Genomic DNA, 15,180 nt, shown 5'->3' on the forward strand with positions numbered 1-15,180 from the left:
AGAAATACAAGGGAAATAAACGAGGGTGAAGTGGGGAGACGACAAGGTGATGGGGATAGAGAATGAAAGACTTCACGGCTCTGATCTGTATGTATTCACCTAAATTGAATGTTTTGGGGCTGATTCAAAGCGTGTCTCTCGCTCACAGTGGCTGGTGAGGAGATGCAGGAGAGAGTGAATATCACAGGAGCTTTCGAGGTGCTGTCTCGCCGTTTCCACTGACTGGTTTCAACAGGCCAGACACTCAGACTGCAGGACTCATCTATTGTGGGCGAGGAAACTGGGAGTTTGTCCAACAACTGGATGAAATTAAATCAATGGAGACAGAAAACTATAGGCTAGAAAAACGTTTTGTTCTCCAGACCTGAACCCTAAGGGCTCTGTTTTAGATCAACAACTTCTAACTTGTGCATGATTGTTGCTATGACGATCAGATACTTACGGATTGGTTTGGATCCATGTATGTATCATTTTTGCAAGATATCTACTCATACTTGCCAACCTTGAGACCATAGACTGTATATATATAAAGCTTGAGACCCCAGAAATCGGGAGCATTTCCAAACCGGGAGGGGGCTCAGATTTTCAGTTGCGCGCGCTACTAAAGAGACGCGCTACCATGGAAACCAAACAATGGTGTAGCTATATTAAAGTCCGAGTGGAAACAGTCCTGAGTAAATCAGATTTTGTCAGAAATCGGGAGAAATGCGGGAGAAATATGACCTCGGGAGGAAACCGGGAGAGGGCAGTGAAATCGGGAGTCTCCCGCGAAAATCGGGAGGGTTGGCAAGTATGTATCTTCTGTACATTTTTTATTTTATTTAAATCTAAGCTCACTTTGAGGATCTTATTTTACACAAATGTTTTTTTATTTAATGTGATTTGCTGTTTATTAGGGTCAAAATCGGTGCAAATCCTAAATAACAAGATATTCTGTATTCATTTATTATACATTTGCCATGTACAATAGTTTATATTACTGTATTATGTTCAATGTCGTCAGTTTTTAACACATTTATTCTACAACAAAACTCATAGGTATCTTTGTAATAATGTTGCAGGGATCACTTGCAATCTATAATCATTCAACATTCCTGTGTAGTAGATATATTACAGTATTATGTAAAGTCTGGTTTAGTTATGATGTGAAGATTAACTGGTGATTTTGATGCAGTATCAAAAGCTTGATGAGTATAGTCAAAGATGGGTGTTGGATGTTCGGCATGTTGGTACACAAGGTTTGTATTCAAAGTGTTGCAACGTAGCTTTTATATAAAGATTGAATAAAAAGATGGAAAGACAAGGTCAATCATAGTTTTTTTAATAATGATTTCAATAAGGATTCAAAGTTACTTTGTAGTCGACTTACACAATGATTTATCAACTGCAAAACAAATTAATCAAATAGCAAAAACCCTTTCCTTTGCCCCCCGCCCCCCCCCCCCCCCCCCACACACACACACCATATCCCACTTCCTGTCTGACTCCACATCACTGCTGCACGGTCACAGTGACTGAAGGGTCCCAGAAATGTTGTGTTACATCCCAGTAAGAAAGAAAAAATGTCATCATGAAGAGCTGTGAGTTAGACTTAATGAATGCCCTGTGATTTATTTTTGTTCCATTTTTGTTCCGCTCAGTGTGTGGGCGCTTCACCAAGTCAAACTATAGTGACTTTTAAAAATCCACCTGGTAATGCCAGCGTGTGGTGGGAGCACAGTGTGTTCACAGAGCGGAGTATCGCTCAACAAAAGATATAATTCATGTGTTCCCTTAACATACAGTCTTAGTTACTCCCTGGTATGTACAGGAAGCTACCTGATGCTCTTCTGAAATGTAGTTTCCCTGTTCCTCCTTTTCACAGGCTTCTTCTCAGATCCCATTGATGCATCTGCACTCCCTGCCTGGCCGTATCAAAATACTTAATTTATTTAAAAATATTTATAAATAGATGTACCCACAACTGTGCATGAGTTGATGGGGCCTTCATTCTGGGTAAATAAGTGGATTTATTGTCTATAGTTATATCATGTGCTTTTATTGCTCCAAAACAACTGAACACATAAGATAAAACCAAATTACCAAATGTGAACTCTTGCTGTTCTAAAAACCTCCTTACGCCTATCCTTATGGTGTTTATTGATAAACAAGAACACTGTATTGATGTATCAAAAGCACAGGGAGCCCACTCTCCTTTCTCTTTACTGTTCCCAATGGCATTAGCGAAGCCCAAAGAGTTGGCTTCAGAGGCATCGCCGGGGGCCAATTTAGATCAAGATTCATTAATTGGGAGATGAGAAGAACCGTGTTTGGCTAGAACTGTTCTTGTTCCTCGCTGCCAGGTCTGTGGGGAACCTCCAAAAAGGCTGTGAACGAGGCCCAGGAGTCAGTGACAAAACAATGTGAAATCCAGTTTGGATCCCATTTAGTTAGCAAAGCTTTCTGGTAGAAAAACATCTAATCTAGTTTTGTACGTCTAAAGCTAATTTGGCAAAAACAGAGATTGAACATAAAATCTGCATGAAGTTTACAACCCCCACTAAAAAGCCACTTAGAAACCATCTGTATTCCCCAAGCAGCTGGATCCATAGTGAAAATATTAAATGGAGTCAAATATCCAAATATAAAACCATCTTCCATTATCACACCAATACAAAGCATCAAATGACATTCTAGTTCTGAACATCAGAGAAAAAAAACACAAAAAACAAACTTTAAAAAAAAAGGTAATGTTCATTAAAACGATCAAATGTCCCTGAGGGTGGATAAACACTACAAAGCTTCATTTAGTAATACATTTAATCCGTATCACATTTACAAGATGTTGACTTTGTTAAATGGCTTGTGAAAAAAATATACATTTTAATATATTTATGTAGATATCACTTTAGTTGAATCATATATCAGCAGTGTTTATCCACCCCCCCTGAAATAAGAAGAGGATAGAAAGTTGGCACTGAGTGGAGGAGCGTTGATGAAACACATCTGGGGATGCGCTGCAATTCAAGCCCTATTTCTTTCAAATAAATAAAGACTTTTATCATAGAATTCCGTTTTAGTAAGTCATTTTATGGAGTGAATGCTAAATGAATATAGAAAAAAAAGATGTTACATTCTTCATTCATTCCAGGGAATTCAGCTCGCCCCGCTTCCCTTCAATGAAGTTTATGGAAGCCCGTCATCATTTTCTTTTGATCAAAACTAAGCCTAAACTAACCGCTTCCAATGCTTGGGTTGTAAACAGACTGGAAAACAACACAGTGCCTTTATTTATATGCAGATGGGCTGCCTTTGTCAAGAATAAAACTAGTTTAGGCTCCTGAAAAAAACTAAACATGAACGTTAACTTAGATGCTTGCAAAACGTCACAAGGACTGAAGTCACTCATTAAACACGATCAGCAGTACGAATGTAAACATCACTTCTAGGCAGCATTCATCTCCTTATTGATACCTCTAACACTAATGAAAATAGGATCTATTTAAAATGTTGAGCGGGGGGGCATTAATAGAGTTTTTGTCTAGAGCAGAAATCCAAACATGATAATCTATGAAGAATATAAAAACCATGTTCTCTGAAAGAAAGACTTTCTCCCATCCCCCATCATGCCCTGCAAGGACAACTCTGCGTTATATGGTGCAATATCACAGCTCGTTTTGGTTTAACCCTCTAATAAATATATTACTAACCATCAATACACTATACTGTAAATTCTGCATCTTGCCAGCTATGTATGCAAAACAATAATGCCATAAAGACACTCACAGACCTGCTTAATAATTCAACATCCTCATAAATCCTAAAACCAGATAAATACGTACACAAACTCTTCTTCTCTCTTATCAATATAATACAAACATAATCTCTTATAACACAACTCCTTCTCCTCTGCAATATATAACATACACTGATGGCCTAAAATGATTTTACGCTATTGACTGAGGGAAAGACCGCTTATCAAAAAACACATGCTCTTTACTCCGTTATAAAAAGCAACATTCAAATCATCGGCTTCGCACAACTTACAAAAACACTGTTGATGATTTCTGATGAGCTGTCAACTCTCGGGCAACAAGGTAGATTAAACCGGCTGCAGCCACAGTAGATTCCTTTGATTAAAAAATGGGTAAAGTTCCTCTGTTTTTGGTTTTTATTTCAGATTTGCTATCAAATAATAACCCTAACTTTTAAATTACCCATATTTTTAACCAAAATTCACTCTTGGGGATGCGTACCGTTAGTATTTCAGTCATCAAATTCTTTAGATTTTGTGATTTACTTATTCCATTAATGCTGTTAAAAATGTAAGAAACTATTTGTGAGCTTTACCAAATGACACTCACAAAGGTCTGCATCATGACACATCATAATCATTCTGTAAGAGCCTGTGACAGTACTGAGAAGAAAAGAAGAGTCTCCATGCCAGCCCTGACAGAACATTCAACCATACGTCTGCATGGTGTTTACACAGTAAACATAGTCCTGTTTTCTGTAGCAAATCAGACAACTACTCGGCAGGGCGGGGGGGGGGGGGGGGGGATTGATTGATTGAAAAACTGCCTCCCTCGTCAGTAAATCAGCAATCTGCCAACCGATTCTGTTTTCTGCAATCCAAAACTAAATTACATTTGCAGCCCCATGATAAGTAAACAGTGTAAACTACATGACCTTGTGTTTATTGTTTTCCTCCCATCAGTAGATGCGCATGTCTGGATTACAAGTGTTTTTGAGCGCAGGGATTAATAATCCAATTCTTTAGAGTGCATTTATGTAAAATAACAGTTTTGAGGAAAAAAATCAGGAGATCATCTTAGTGACGAGCGTAAGATTTTACTCATCATGTTTTGGCGAGTACATTAGGGGAAATAAATATAACTGATATTAAACCCAATTAATATGAGTGGAATCTTTTTTTCAACCTTGAGGTCAAATGTTAAGTGATGGTTAGTTTTAGGGCAGAAAGCAAAATGGCTTGACTTGCTTTTATTTTAAAAAGGGACCATTAGAGGCATTTGTCAAGGAAAATGTTTGAAAGCTCACCAGGTGTTGAAAGCACTACAAAGATTGGATTCAGATGAAAGAGGGTCTGAAATGTAATTTGGTCAAAACATTAGATAGCATTTATATTTCTCTGTGACCTTATGCTGACCTAACAATTCAATGCCTGCATTATTTCTTAACACCAAATATCCAAGGCCATGACTCGGTGCTTTTTCAAACTGTAATTTTGTAAAAAGCCTGCTGCACTCCTTTTTAATGATCGCTTGATTTTTATTAAAAGATGTCGCAGAGCGGAGCCCTTAAAGAGAATAAGACAGCAGTAGACTCAAGCAGTGATCCTGTCTTTTTCTGCCGAGGTAACACAGAGCTGTCAAGCCTAACCCAGAGGGGCTGATAAGACGCAGCTGAAGTGCTGAAGCAAGCTCCCTGCATGTTTCCACACTGCCAGTGACAGAAGCACACAAAGAAACTCCTCAGCGATAGCATCTGAGCTAGAGCGCTGGTTCACTTTCTGACAACAGGTCAGGACCTCGACGATTAAAATTAGTAGATGTAGAGGTAATGATGCACAGACAGCACTTTGAGACAAGAACCAATTTAGTCAACAATTAGGACCAGCGGTTCTCCCTTGGTGCTTTTATCTTTGTACATTTGTAACCCTCTCATGTGCAATTATCTCAGATGCTGATTATGGGACCCAATTCGTTTTTTTCCCTCATTTAAGATCCAAGCAGAAGTTTGTTGTGTTGCTCTGAGTTGTAGAGACATACTGGGGTTACTTTGAGGACAGGAGAATATAGAAAATATGAAGACAGCAAAAAAGGGTAGCAACAATTATGGCACACACAACTCCTTGACTCTCTTTCAAACTGCAGCTATGTCTTCAGTGGATTGTAATCTGACTTAGACTGGACCAGAAACACACAGCAGTAGGAGAGGAACAACAAGTCTAAAGGGAGAGGATCACAATGGAAAAATAGGGAAGTTACGAGTTACTAAATGTATCCCTCAGAGATTACAGCAGGATGAAGAAGAACAATTGAAAACATTGTTTATGAAACCCTTCAGATGCGCACCTTGTATACGTGTGGTAAATATTGCTTCAACACTGGAAAATATGGAATATTTATATAGAAAATATCCAAAAACAATAGAAACAGTTTTACATTTATATTTTTAGAATTTTTTGTATGAAACCATTTATCTACCCACGAGCTAGTAATCTAGACCCTCCCTAACCCCTTTGGCACAATAATCATCATAATATTAATCATTATTATATTGTTGAATTACAAGACATTTGAATAGGAATGGTCACTCACATATTAAGAGTAGTAACACAGTTTCTGTAGTCGTAACACACATTGGTACTGTATGATGTCATCACATAGTTCAAAAACATCTCTTTTTTCATTTTTTTTTTCACCTTTGTTGATATGTAAATAGATTTACTTTCATCTGAAACAAAACAGAACTGTCTTTGCATGCCCTTATTATTTACAGAATCCCTTTTTCTGAGTTTGTTCTTGCTGGCTACTGTAAAGCAGAAATACTACACTCACAAGAGAAATGAGACCATGAACTGCATCTGCATCGTACAGCAGGCGGACGAGAAAACACAGGCAACATGTTGGACAACTCATTTTGTTGTGATACAAACAGTTCAATCATTTTAAATGAGTCGGATATACTTTCGGGCAGATTGTATAAAATGTTGAAAAATGTTTGTGTCGTGTATCACAACCTTCTGACCCTTCGTTTTTTTTTTCCCGGAGGAGCTGTCACGAAGCCAAGGCCCCATTTCTCAAAAGCATCTTAGTGAATGCATCCATCGGCACATTTGATATCCCAGGACTACTGTGGGTACTCAGAAATTCTGTTGGCACATGTACTGTAAGAACGATATATTCCGTTGAAAGGCATATGTTTAAACACAAATCTTAAATAGCCAAACTAGACATTTAAGGTTTTGCAATCTTTCCAAGTTTGGCTCTGTTTATCCATCGACAGACATTTTTAGAAAAACATCTCAAATTGATTGAAAGTGTAAATACCACTTGGATTTTGTCACGAGCAACATTTTACCAAATTAGTTAGTTTGACTTTGGAGACATTCTCATGAGGCCTTACTTTAAAGCAACAGATTGACATTTTTAATTTCTCTCTTTTCTGAGCGAGAAGAAATCGATACAGCTCTCAAGTACGTCCATTCGATATGAGCCTCTTTCGTTGTTCTGCACCTATTTGTCTGACGGAGAAAAACTAAAAAAGTGTTTTCAGATGTGCAAGAGATGACCCTTGTAGAAGGTCTCCCAGTTTGAGTCTATCAAACTGTGGCCGCTAACACACGAGATGTTAGCAATTCCAGTTAGTCTCATTCAAAGCACCGTCTTCATTTAACAAGGACCATTATGTCCTGCTGACAGATCGTTTAGAGAAAGTGTCACGACTGGGGTCCAAATGATAAATGTTCCCTTGTTGAATGTCATACACTAACTATAAACTACAAAGTCATATTTGGTAATAATCCAAGAGTTTAGGACTAAGATGTTTATGTTCAAACAAGGCCTGGTCCCGTCAATCCCTCCTCTCGCTCGTTCTCGAGTCACAGACAGGGAGGTACAAAAGGTTTGGTCCCAACTGCTCCAGGAATCATTTAGAAAATATACATTCAAAACTTCTGAGGAAAACAAACTGGAAGAGTAGAAAATACTAAATGACTGGCGGGACAAAAGAAAGCAGCAGGAGAAAGAGGAGAGGAGAAAAAAAGCAATGTAAGGGGAACAGATTGGAGAGCTGGATGAATAGAAAAAAAAGCTCTGTTCTTCAGAGTAACATACAGACTGGTATGTTAACACATTGCACTTCTGTCAGAAACGTGTAAGATTTTCTCCTATATTTACAGTTTTTTTCCCTTAAATTGTATGCGTATATGTTGGCTCACGCCTATGTGTTTATGTTTACGTGTGTGTGTCAGCGAATAGCCTTTGTTTTGTCCGTACATGCTTTAGGAGTTTAATCTCACCATTAAACATACTCATGCACACATAGCACACTCACACACACAGACACACACTCCTCTCTAATTAGTTGATAGCCATAGAACCTTAAGGCCACTACCCAAACCTAACATATATGTAGCTCTAAACCATAGACTGTGCACAACAAGTGGATGTAGCTTTTTGGGTCTGAAAGGTGAAGCCAATGCAAAGGAGCCTAGAACCTTCTCAATTTCTAATATACAGCAGGGGTCAAAGTCCTCGAAATAATAAATCATTGCAATTCTATAGAAGTCTTTTAGAATGTGACCTTAATCCTAATGATCTTAGTCGCTAATTTGAGGTCTTTCTCATTAAGGTACGATATTCAGTTTCTAAATGATGGTCCCATTTTGAGTAAAGTAGACGATATAGTAAGGCATGCTTTAGGGCGACCTGTGGATCAGGGTAGAGACATAACAATGCGTTACCCTTTTGTCCAAAATGCTCACCTTTTACTCCAAAAAACACAAGATGATGACGGCCAAGATGCAGTACTCAAGGCTTCCACACGTTAGTCCACAAACCAAGTTAACCACTTCTTATATACAATCTATGCTCTAGAACTTCAAGAATGATTTTTGACTTTACAGACACTAAAACATCTCAAAGTCACTGTGGCCCTTTTTTTTGTTGCAACTCTTCACGCCCCGCTTTTGATAAACTGCACTAAGAAAATACGACGTGGGCAAGCTTCTCATACTTGCATCTCAATGCAAACATGTAAACACAAACACTGCCGCAGCTTGGTGTCCTCATCAACCAGCTGTTCACGAATCCTTTACCACGACCCCTTTGCTTCTGGTTTCACGTAAGGACGGATGGATTTCAGTGTTTCCATCCTCCAATACTCTTCACTCATATCAACCGTGTCGTTTTTTTGAGCACTCCTCTTCAAATCTGCGTTTTCTTCACATGAAAACTCTGCCTCACAGTGAGGATGAACTCTGGCTGTAGTTTCTGAGTGTCAGTCTACTGTACCTGGGCGAAGGGGGGGAGGGGGGAGGATGGGAGGGGGCTGGGGGGAGACACAGGCCTGTCTCTGAGATGAGCGAGCCACTGCTAGATCCCAGGGAATCGCGGAAAGGGGACGGCGGAGTCAAAGCAAAAAGCTCGTCTTCCAACTCGGCCCTCCTCAGAGGGGAGTGGGTGAGGCAGGGGATGAGGCCTCCTCGCATGGGGGAGAGAGAGGGGGAGGCCTGGCCAATGTGAGGCGGCAGGGTGTAAGGTGAGTGAGGAATGGAGTGAACAGGACATCCGCTCCGGCCCGCCATGCTGGTCTCGACGGGGGGGAGGGGCTGGACGTCAGCATGGGTGGTGAGGGTCGGGGCCATCGGGATCTCCCGGGGCAACAGATAGGGGTCGGCTGGTGGAGGAGAGGGGGGGGGCTGCTTGTTGGAGTGCGAGTGCGTCGGAGAAGAGCACAACATCATGCTGTTGAGCTCCGTGATGTTGGCGGTGAAGCGGTTCACCACGCAGCTGATCTGATCCATCAGGGAGCTGGGATGCGGTGCCGGGTAATTGTCCAGAACAATCAGACGCCCGTCACTCCCCACCACCAGAGAGCCGCTGCTGGCCGGACCGCAACTGCTGGCCCCCCCGCTGCTCACGCTCCCCCCGCTGCAGATGCTGCTCGGGTAGTTAGGAACGCCAGTCATCGAGTGATCGTCCCCGACTCCGGCCCCTAGTCTCTGGCTGATGGTGCTGATGGGCGAGGGCGTCTGCGGCAGGTAAGTGTTCGAGTAGCGCTCCTCCACCTCAGAGAGCTCGTACAGGGTCTTGTCAGTGACAGAGTCCTGATGAATGGACAGGGAAGACATGGAGGGGAGGGAGGGCAGAGGCATGTGTGGGGGCAGGTCACCCCCACCAAAGTAACGCTCCTCGGAGGTTTTGGAGAAGGGCTTGATGACGGCCGTCTGGTTGTTCTCCTTCTTCTTGATGTGGAAGGACAGCCGTTGCCACAGGTGGTTCCCGCGGTTACCGCTGCGCTCCGTCTGCGCCCAAGACACTGATTTACCATTGGAGCTGGAGGGCAGCAGGGGAAAGAGAGAAAGAAAGAGGGGCTGTTTCTAGAGCTTCAAGGTAGATTTACAGTAGTCAGTTAATTAGCAGCTTATTGATTGTTTTGATGTTAATGTAATAAATGTAATTGGTTTTTGATTAAACGAACTTCATTTCCGATTATTGATGATATAAATAAGAAGGTGCACTCACAGTTTGGATACATAAAAAAGTACATTTTGGATTTGCATGTCTGTGTTTTACAAGGTGACAGGTGATCACTGAACATTGTATTCATTTAAAAGCTCTACCTTTTGTCTTGCAAATGAGATTAACATACTGACACAACATCATTGACTGTACACTTTCTTCAGAATAGATAAGGTAGCTTTTTTAAATATTCTGCTCATATTTGTTTAAGAATCACATTGTTCATTATAATGGCTTGTTTATATGGATAACAAATCTAAAATAATACCTTTTAGTAGTAACCTGTTGGTTTGCGTCACTTATTCAAAAACTACAACAGCTAAAATAAACATAGCAGAAACATTGCATTAACTGTGCCTGCTTTACATTAGTTCTTATTTATTATCCCACATGAGTATTGTCATTTAATAGATACAAACATATTTAAATGAAGCCCTGACTCATCACAGAAAATCAGTTGGACTTCATTTGCATGTAATTTCATTGCAATTACTTTTCCCATTCAATTTGTTCCTGACAGTATGTTCTTCATTTGTCTTTGTCAGCTTCCTGTCTCTGTTCTACCTACATCTTACCATTTTCTCCACTTCACATCAGTCACAGCACTCTCCCCTGCCTCCCCCCCACTTTCCTTTCTCTCATCCCTTTGTCAGGTTAATTAGTGTGATTAATCTTTAGTGGAACTTCTGATTAAACCTCACACCACCGTGGCTGGTGTTGAAAAGAGCCTAAGTCACCCTGGGGAGACACACACATAGATAGACTCTGTATCACGCACACACACGCACATCCATATGCTGCACATGCCGACCTACGCCTACACATACATCGTGCTGTTATATACTCGCTAAAAGACTCTCGGACGGAACGCTTTGGAGCCAAGCCAAAGCCTGACATGCCACCAACAGAGACACATGTTGCACATACTAAAGGAGCGCCTGATTGATCCTATCTTACATATATTGCAGCCATTTGAATGCCTGTTGAAAGTAAACCATGCACTCTTCAACAGTTCAAACATTTGGATGAGTCATCAGTCGAATATTTCATCTTCTTATATTTTTTTGAAGTACTTCTTCCATTTCCCCCCTGTTTCGCTGGTTTCATGTCTGTCTGCATCTGTTCAGACTACACAATGACAGCATCTCAAAGGCAACAGCTTCCAGCCCTGCACCGAGGAGAGAGACAGCCCTGCCAATTACCACCACCCACAGGGGAAGATAGGACCGGGGAAGAGAGGAATAAAAAGGAACCAGGATGGAAGAACTCCTGACATTTCTCATAACAGCGTGATTGAAATCTTGCTTGCCAAGCGGGGTGAACTCGAGTAACACGCTGACAAACGAAAATGTGTTCTTGTCTTTTTCCTCCCTTTTCATCCTGGGCAAGTGGCTGTGCGTCACTCCTTTTGTGTCCATTGATCGGTTCCCTGTCGCTGTAGATGGCTTGCGGATGGCCTTCAGCTGGGTGTATGTTATTATGTCCCGCATTTTAGCCGTATTCCTTGAGCCATTTCTTCTTCTTGTCTGATTATACCATCAATTCTGATTTTTATTTTCTCTCCCCATCCTCACAATTTTCTCCTCACCCTCCCTTCCTTAGCACACCTTGCTTTGCCATGTCTCTATTAGGCAATTGTCTACAGTTCATGTAAGGGTCACAGGAACAGTCAAGCAGACTGGGGAGTTCAGAGAATCAATCTCCCAGACACACACACTAACACACACACTATAAGTAGTCTGAAGAGTGGGGCTATTACAGAAATGGTACCTTGGACTGTAACTACGCAGTAACCTGGCATTAACCTGCCGAATGAGGCCCTTGTGTACACAAAATCACTACCACACAAAAACAAAGACACAGACACAGACGTACCTGAGATTCTCTGCAGTAGAGCCCTTACGTTTCCACAGATTAACCATACTCGAAGAACGGCTGGCGGCTGAGGAAGATTTGCCGTCGCCCACGTGCATGCGCACCACTGTGCTCGTGGTAAAGGCACTGCGCACGTTGCGCTCTGGTTTGGCTAGAATGATGTACACCTGTTGTGAAATGAAACATTATTTCATTAACCTTATAAAGCTAAATGTTCCTAAAAAGAGACCACTGAATTCAATAATGTAAAGAAAGAGCAAATACCAACATCAAGCCATCTGTTTTTGGTAGTAATTTGTTTTTTTGAGAGTCAAGTCATGAACTCCGTGATGGTTTACCTTGTTTATGTACAGCTCTTATAAAAAAGACAATCCTCAAAAGAAGCTGCAGCTAATTGTTCATCATGATTGTTATTCTGCTGTTGTTTTAGCACCGACGTTGCCCTTGAAGCATCAAGAGGATTACCCGCTACTACTGGAGTAGTTGGGATAAACATGATATTATTCTAGATGAACCCCTTTCACTTCAGTGCGGTTGGTGAAAATATCATTTAAAGTTTCTTACTCAATTATTTAGAAACTGATATTGAACAGTCATTTTCAATAACTTGGTGTGTACTGTGAGTGTTGCCCGTCCATTCCCCCTCTAAGGACAGAGTGTACTGTGTGCACATTATGAAGACTTTCAGCAGGATGAATCTCAAATTCAATGTATACAGTTAAAACATTTGTTATTTCTTGGCTATAGTTACTATAAATATACCATCATTAAATATACATTGTGTACTGATGTAGAATAATAACCAGTGTGTTTAAAGTTTGGACAGCTAACGGTGAGACACACTGTATAACTGTATGTATGTATGTAACTGTATGTTCTGAGGCTTAGTTTAGGAAGACTGATGAAATACATAGATTTATATCAGTAAATGAGTGTGTATATATATATGTAGAAACTGTGATTTTTAGCTATAGCCTTACCTTGGGTACGAACATGCAGCACAGCGCCACAGTGGCACTGAGGCTGACACTGAAGCACATGGTGATAATTTTGTAGTTAGAGCCAAAGTAGATGGGTACGAAGGCCAACCATATAATACAGGTGGTGTACATGGTAAAGGCTATGTACTTAGCCTCGTTGAAATTAGCTGGGACGTTGCGGGTCTGGGAGAGAGGGACAGAGTCAGAGAGAAAGTTTCATTTTTAAACATTGTTGACTCATTTGGGTATTATGCCTTCAATAAGGGAAGGGTTGATTAAAGGCCTTTGAATTATAAGAAAACACACTGCTAACCAGGTACCTTTGCTAACAAAAATAAATCTGCACCAACTAGACCACTTTTTTTTTCTCTCCGTGGCTGTGTTCATAAACACGGTTAAACATTGACATCATAAAGTGTTTAATTTACTGCTGTTGAAAGTGTTAGAGCGCCAAACACAAACAACGGTTCAATTATTGCTTCCACAATCTGTCTGCACGACTTCTCTCATGTGAAGCAGCTTGAGGTAGTATGCGGGTTTCTACAAATAATAACATTTGCTTCAAACAACATTTGAAAACATGCTTTCTGACACTTTTGCAACTTCAATTTAGATAGTTGAAAACACTTCAGCAGATACCTTGAAGGCATAGAAGGTGCAGCTGAGGATGAGCAGGCCATTGTATCCCAGCGGGGCAACCACGCCCAGGTTATTGGTGTTACAAATGAGGTTAACCTGGCGGATGCTGGGGTGGTCATGGATCACCTATTAGATATTAGAGGGGGGAAACAAGGCGGTGATTAAAGGCTTAACCAAGCTTTTACTACAATCACCATTTATGTTTTTACCACAAAACAGTTTGCAAATGTGTGTAAACATCTGCATTAAAATAAATGGTGGAAGAAATTAGCAAACTAACATTTCCATTTATTACACTGCCAACTTGAGATGTTCTACATTTTAAGTGTGAGCAGGAAAATAATTACAGAATTGCAGGATTGTTTGATTGCTTTAGATAAGAACAACACTATTATCTGGGATTCTCACATACCTGTTGATGTGCTAACTTAACTACTCATGTAACAGCCTCTAACTAAATAGTGATGAAATGGAAAGAAACTCGTGGAGAATTAAGACCTCATTATGAGGAAACTTCTTAAAGTAATACTGGATCTACTTTATGTTTCCATCACTCTCATTTGTCTGTAAACCTGTTTTGATGACTTTCAACAAGGCACTCTTGTACTTATAATAAAGAAACAGACAGTGGCACACAGCTCACCTCTGGTGGCTCCATGAGGAAGAGAGCCACGATGATGCCCAGCTGCAACAGTATGAGGAGGAAGGCAATGATGAGCTGAGCGCAGGCGGACATGAAGCGAGGTTTCTTTGTACAGATCTTCTTCTTGCTGCCTGCCAGAATCCGAGCGATGCGATTTGTCTAGGGTCAGAATGCAAATACCATTAGAACCCTTTGATGAAATATGCAATGAACTCACTGTATCCATGTTAGGGCAAACAGCTCTCTGTATTCTTACACTGCTGCCATTGACCTTGTGTAGACACACAGGTGAGAAACATTACAAATATTGCACACAGGAGTCAAAATCTAAAGCATACACTCAAGGTAAGCTCTTATTGGAATGCCATTGAAGTCACCTGCTATTTTTTAATCCTAACTCCCTGTTCCCAAAACCCTTTCTCCGTAAACCCCTCAGGACAGGGGCAGAATGAACCTGTGCCCTGCATCTGATTTAATGCGGCACATCAACCCCACCATCAAAGGAATGACAATCTGTCGTATCAGGGGACTATGTCCCCTATTTCTCTCTGATTAGGTCCACCGTCTCTAACATGTCAAGCAGTTACCTATTGAAGATTGATGACAGAAGCATGTTATCATCATCCAATCTACTTTATACTAACCAGGTGTATGGCTGGGGACCCAAGGACGTGCTGTGTTGAATTTGGAGCAATTTGTCATCATCATGATCATCAACAGCAGCCCTTTCACAAGGCCACTCATTGACTGCTGTTCGCTTTTGCTGTTTCATTCTGGATATACTAACATTACA

General features: G+C 40.9%; 1 protein-coding gene across 6 annotated transcripts in view; it reads right to left on the reverse strand.

The window, feature by feature from the left end:
* Positions 1 to 1,305: 1,305 nt before the first annotated feature.
* grm5b (glutamate receptor, metabotropic 5b) overlaps positions 1,306 to 15,180 on the reverse strand; it is a 69,585-nt gene continuing 55,710 nt past the window's right edge. For all 6 annotated transcript variants that reach the window (XM_079677361.1, XM_079677360.1, XM_079677362.1 and 3 more), the window contains 5 exons: positions 14,388 to 14,546; positions 13,745 to 13,870; positions 13,106 to 13,288; positions 12,126 to 12,292; positions 1,306 to 10,064 (listed from right to left, as the gene is read on the reverse strand). In XM_079677361.1, the coding sequence (XP_079533487.1) occupies positions 8,969 to 10,064; positions 12,126 to 12,292; positions 13,106 to 13,288; positions 13,745 to 13,870; positions 14,388 to 14,546 (1,731 nt within the window). In that variant the 3' untranslated portion in view covers positions 1,306 to 8,968. The remainder of the gene's footprint in view (positions 10,065 to 12,125; positions 12,293 to 13,105; positions 13,289 to 13,744; positions 13,871 to 14,387; positions 14,547 to 15,180) is intronic.

Source organism: Notothenia rossii (genome assembly GCF_949606895.1).
Source record: "Notothenia rossii genome assembly, chromosome: 4".
In the NCBI taxonomy this organism is placed as follows: Eukaryota; Metazoa; Chordata; class Actinopteri; order Perciformes; family Nototheniidae; genus Notothenia; species Notothenia rossii.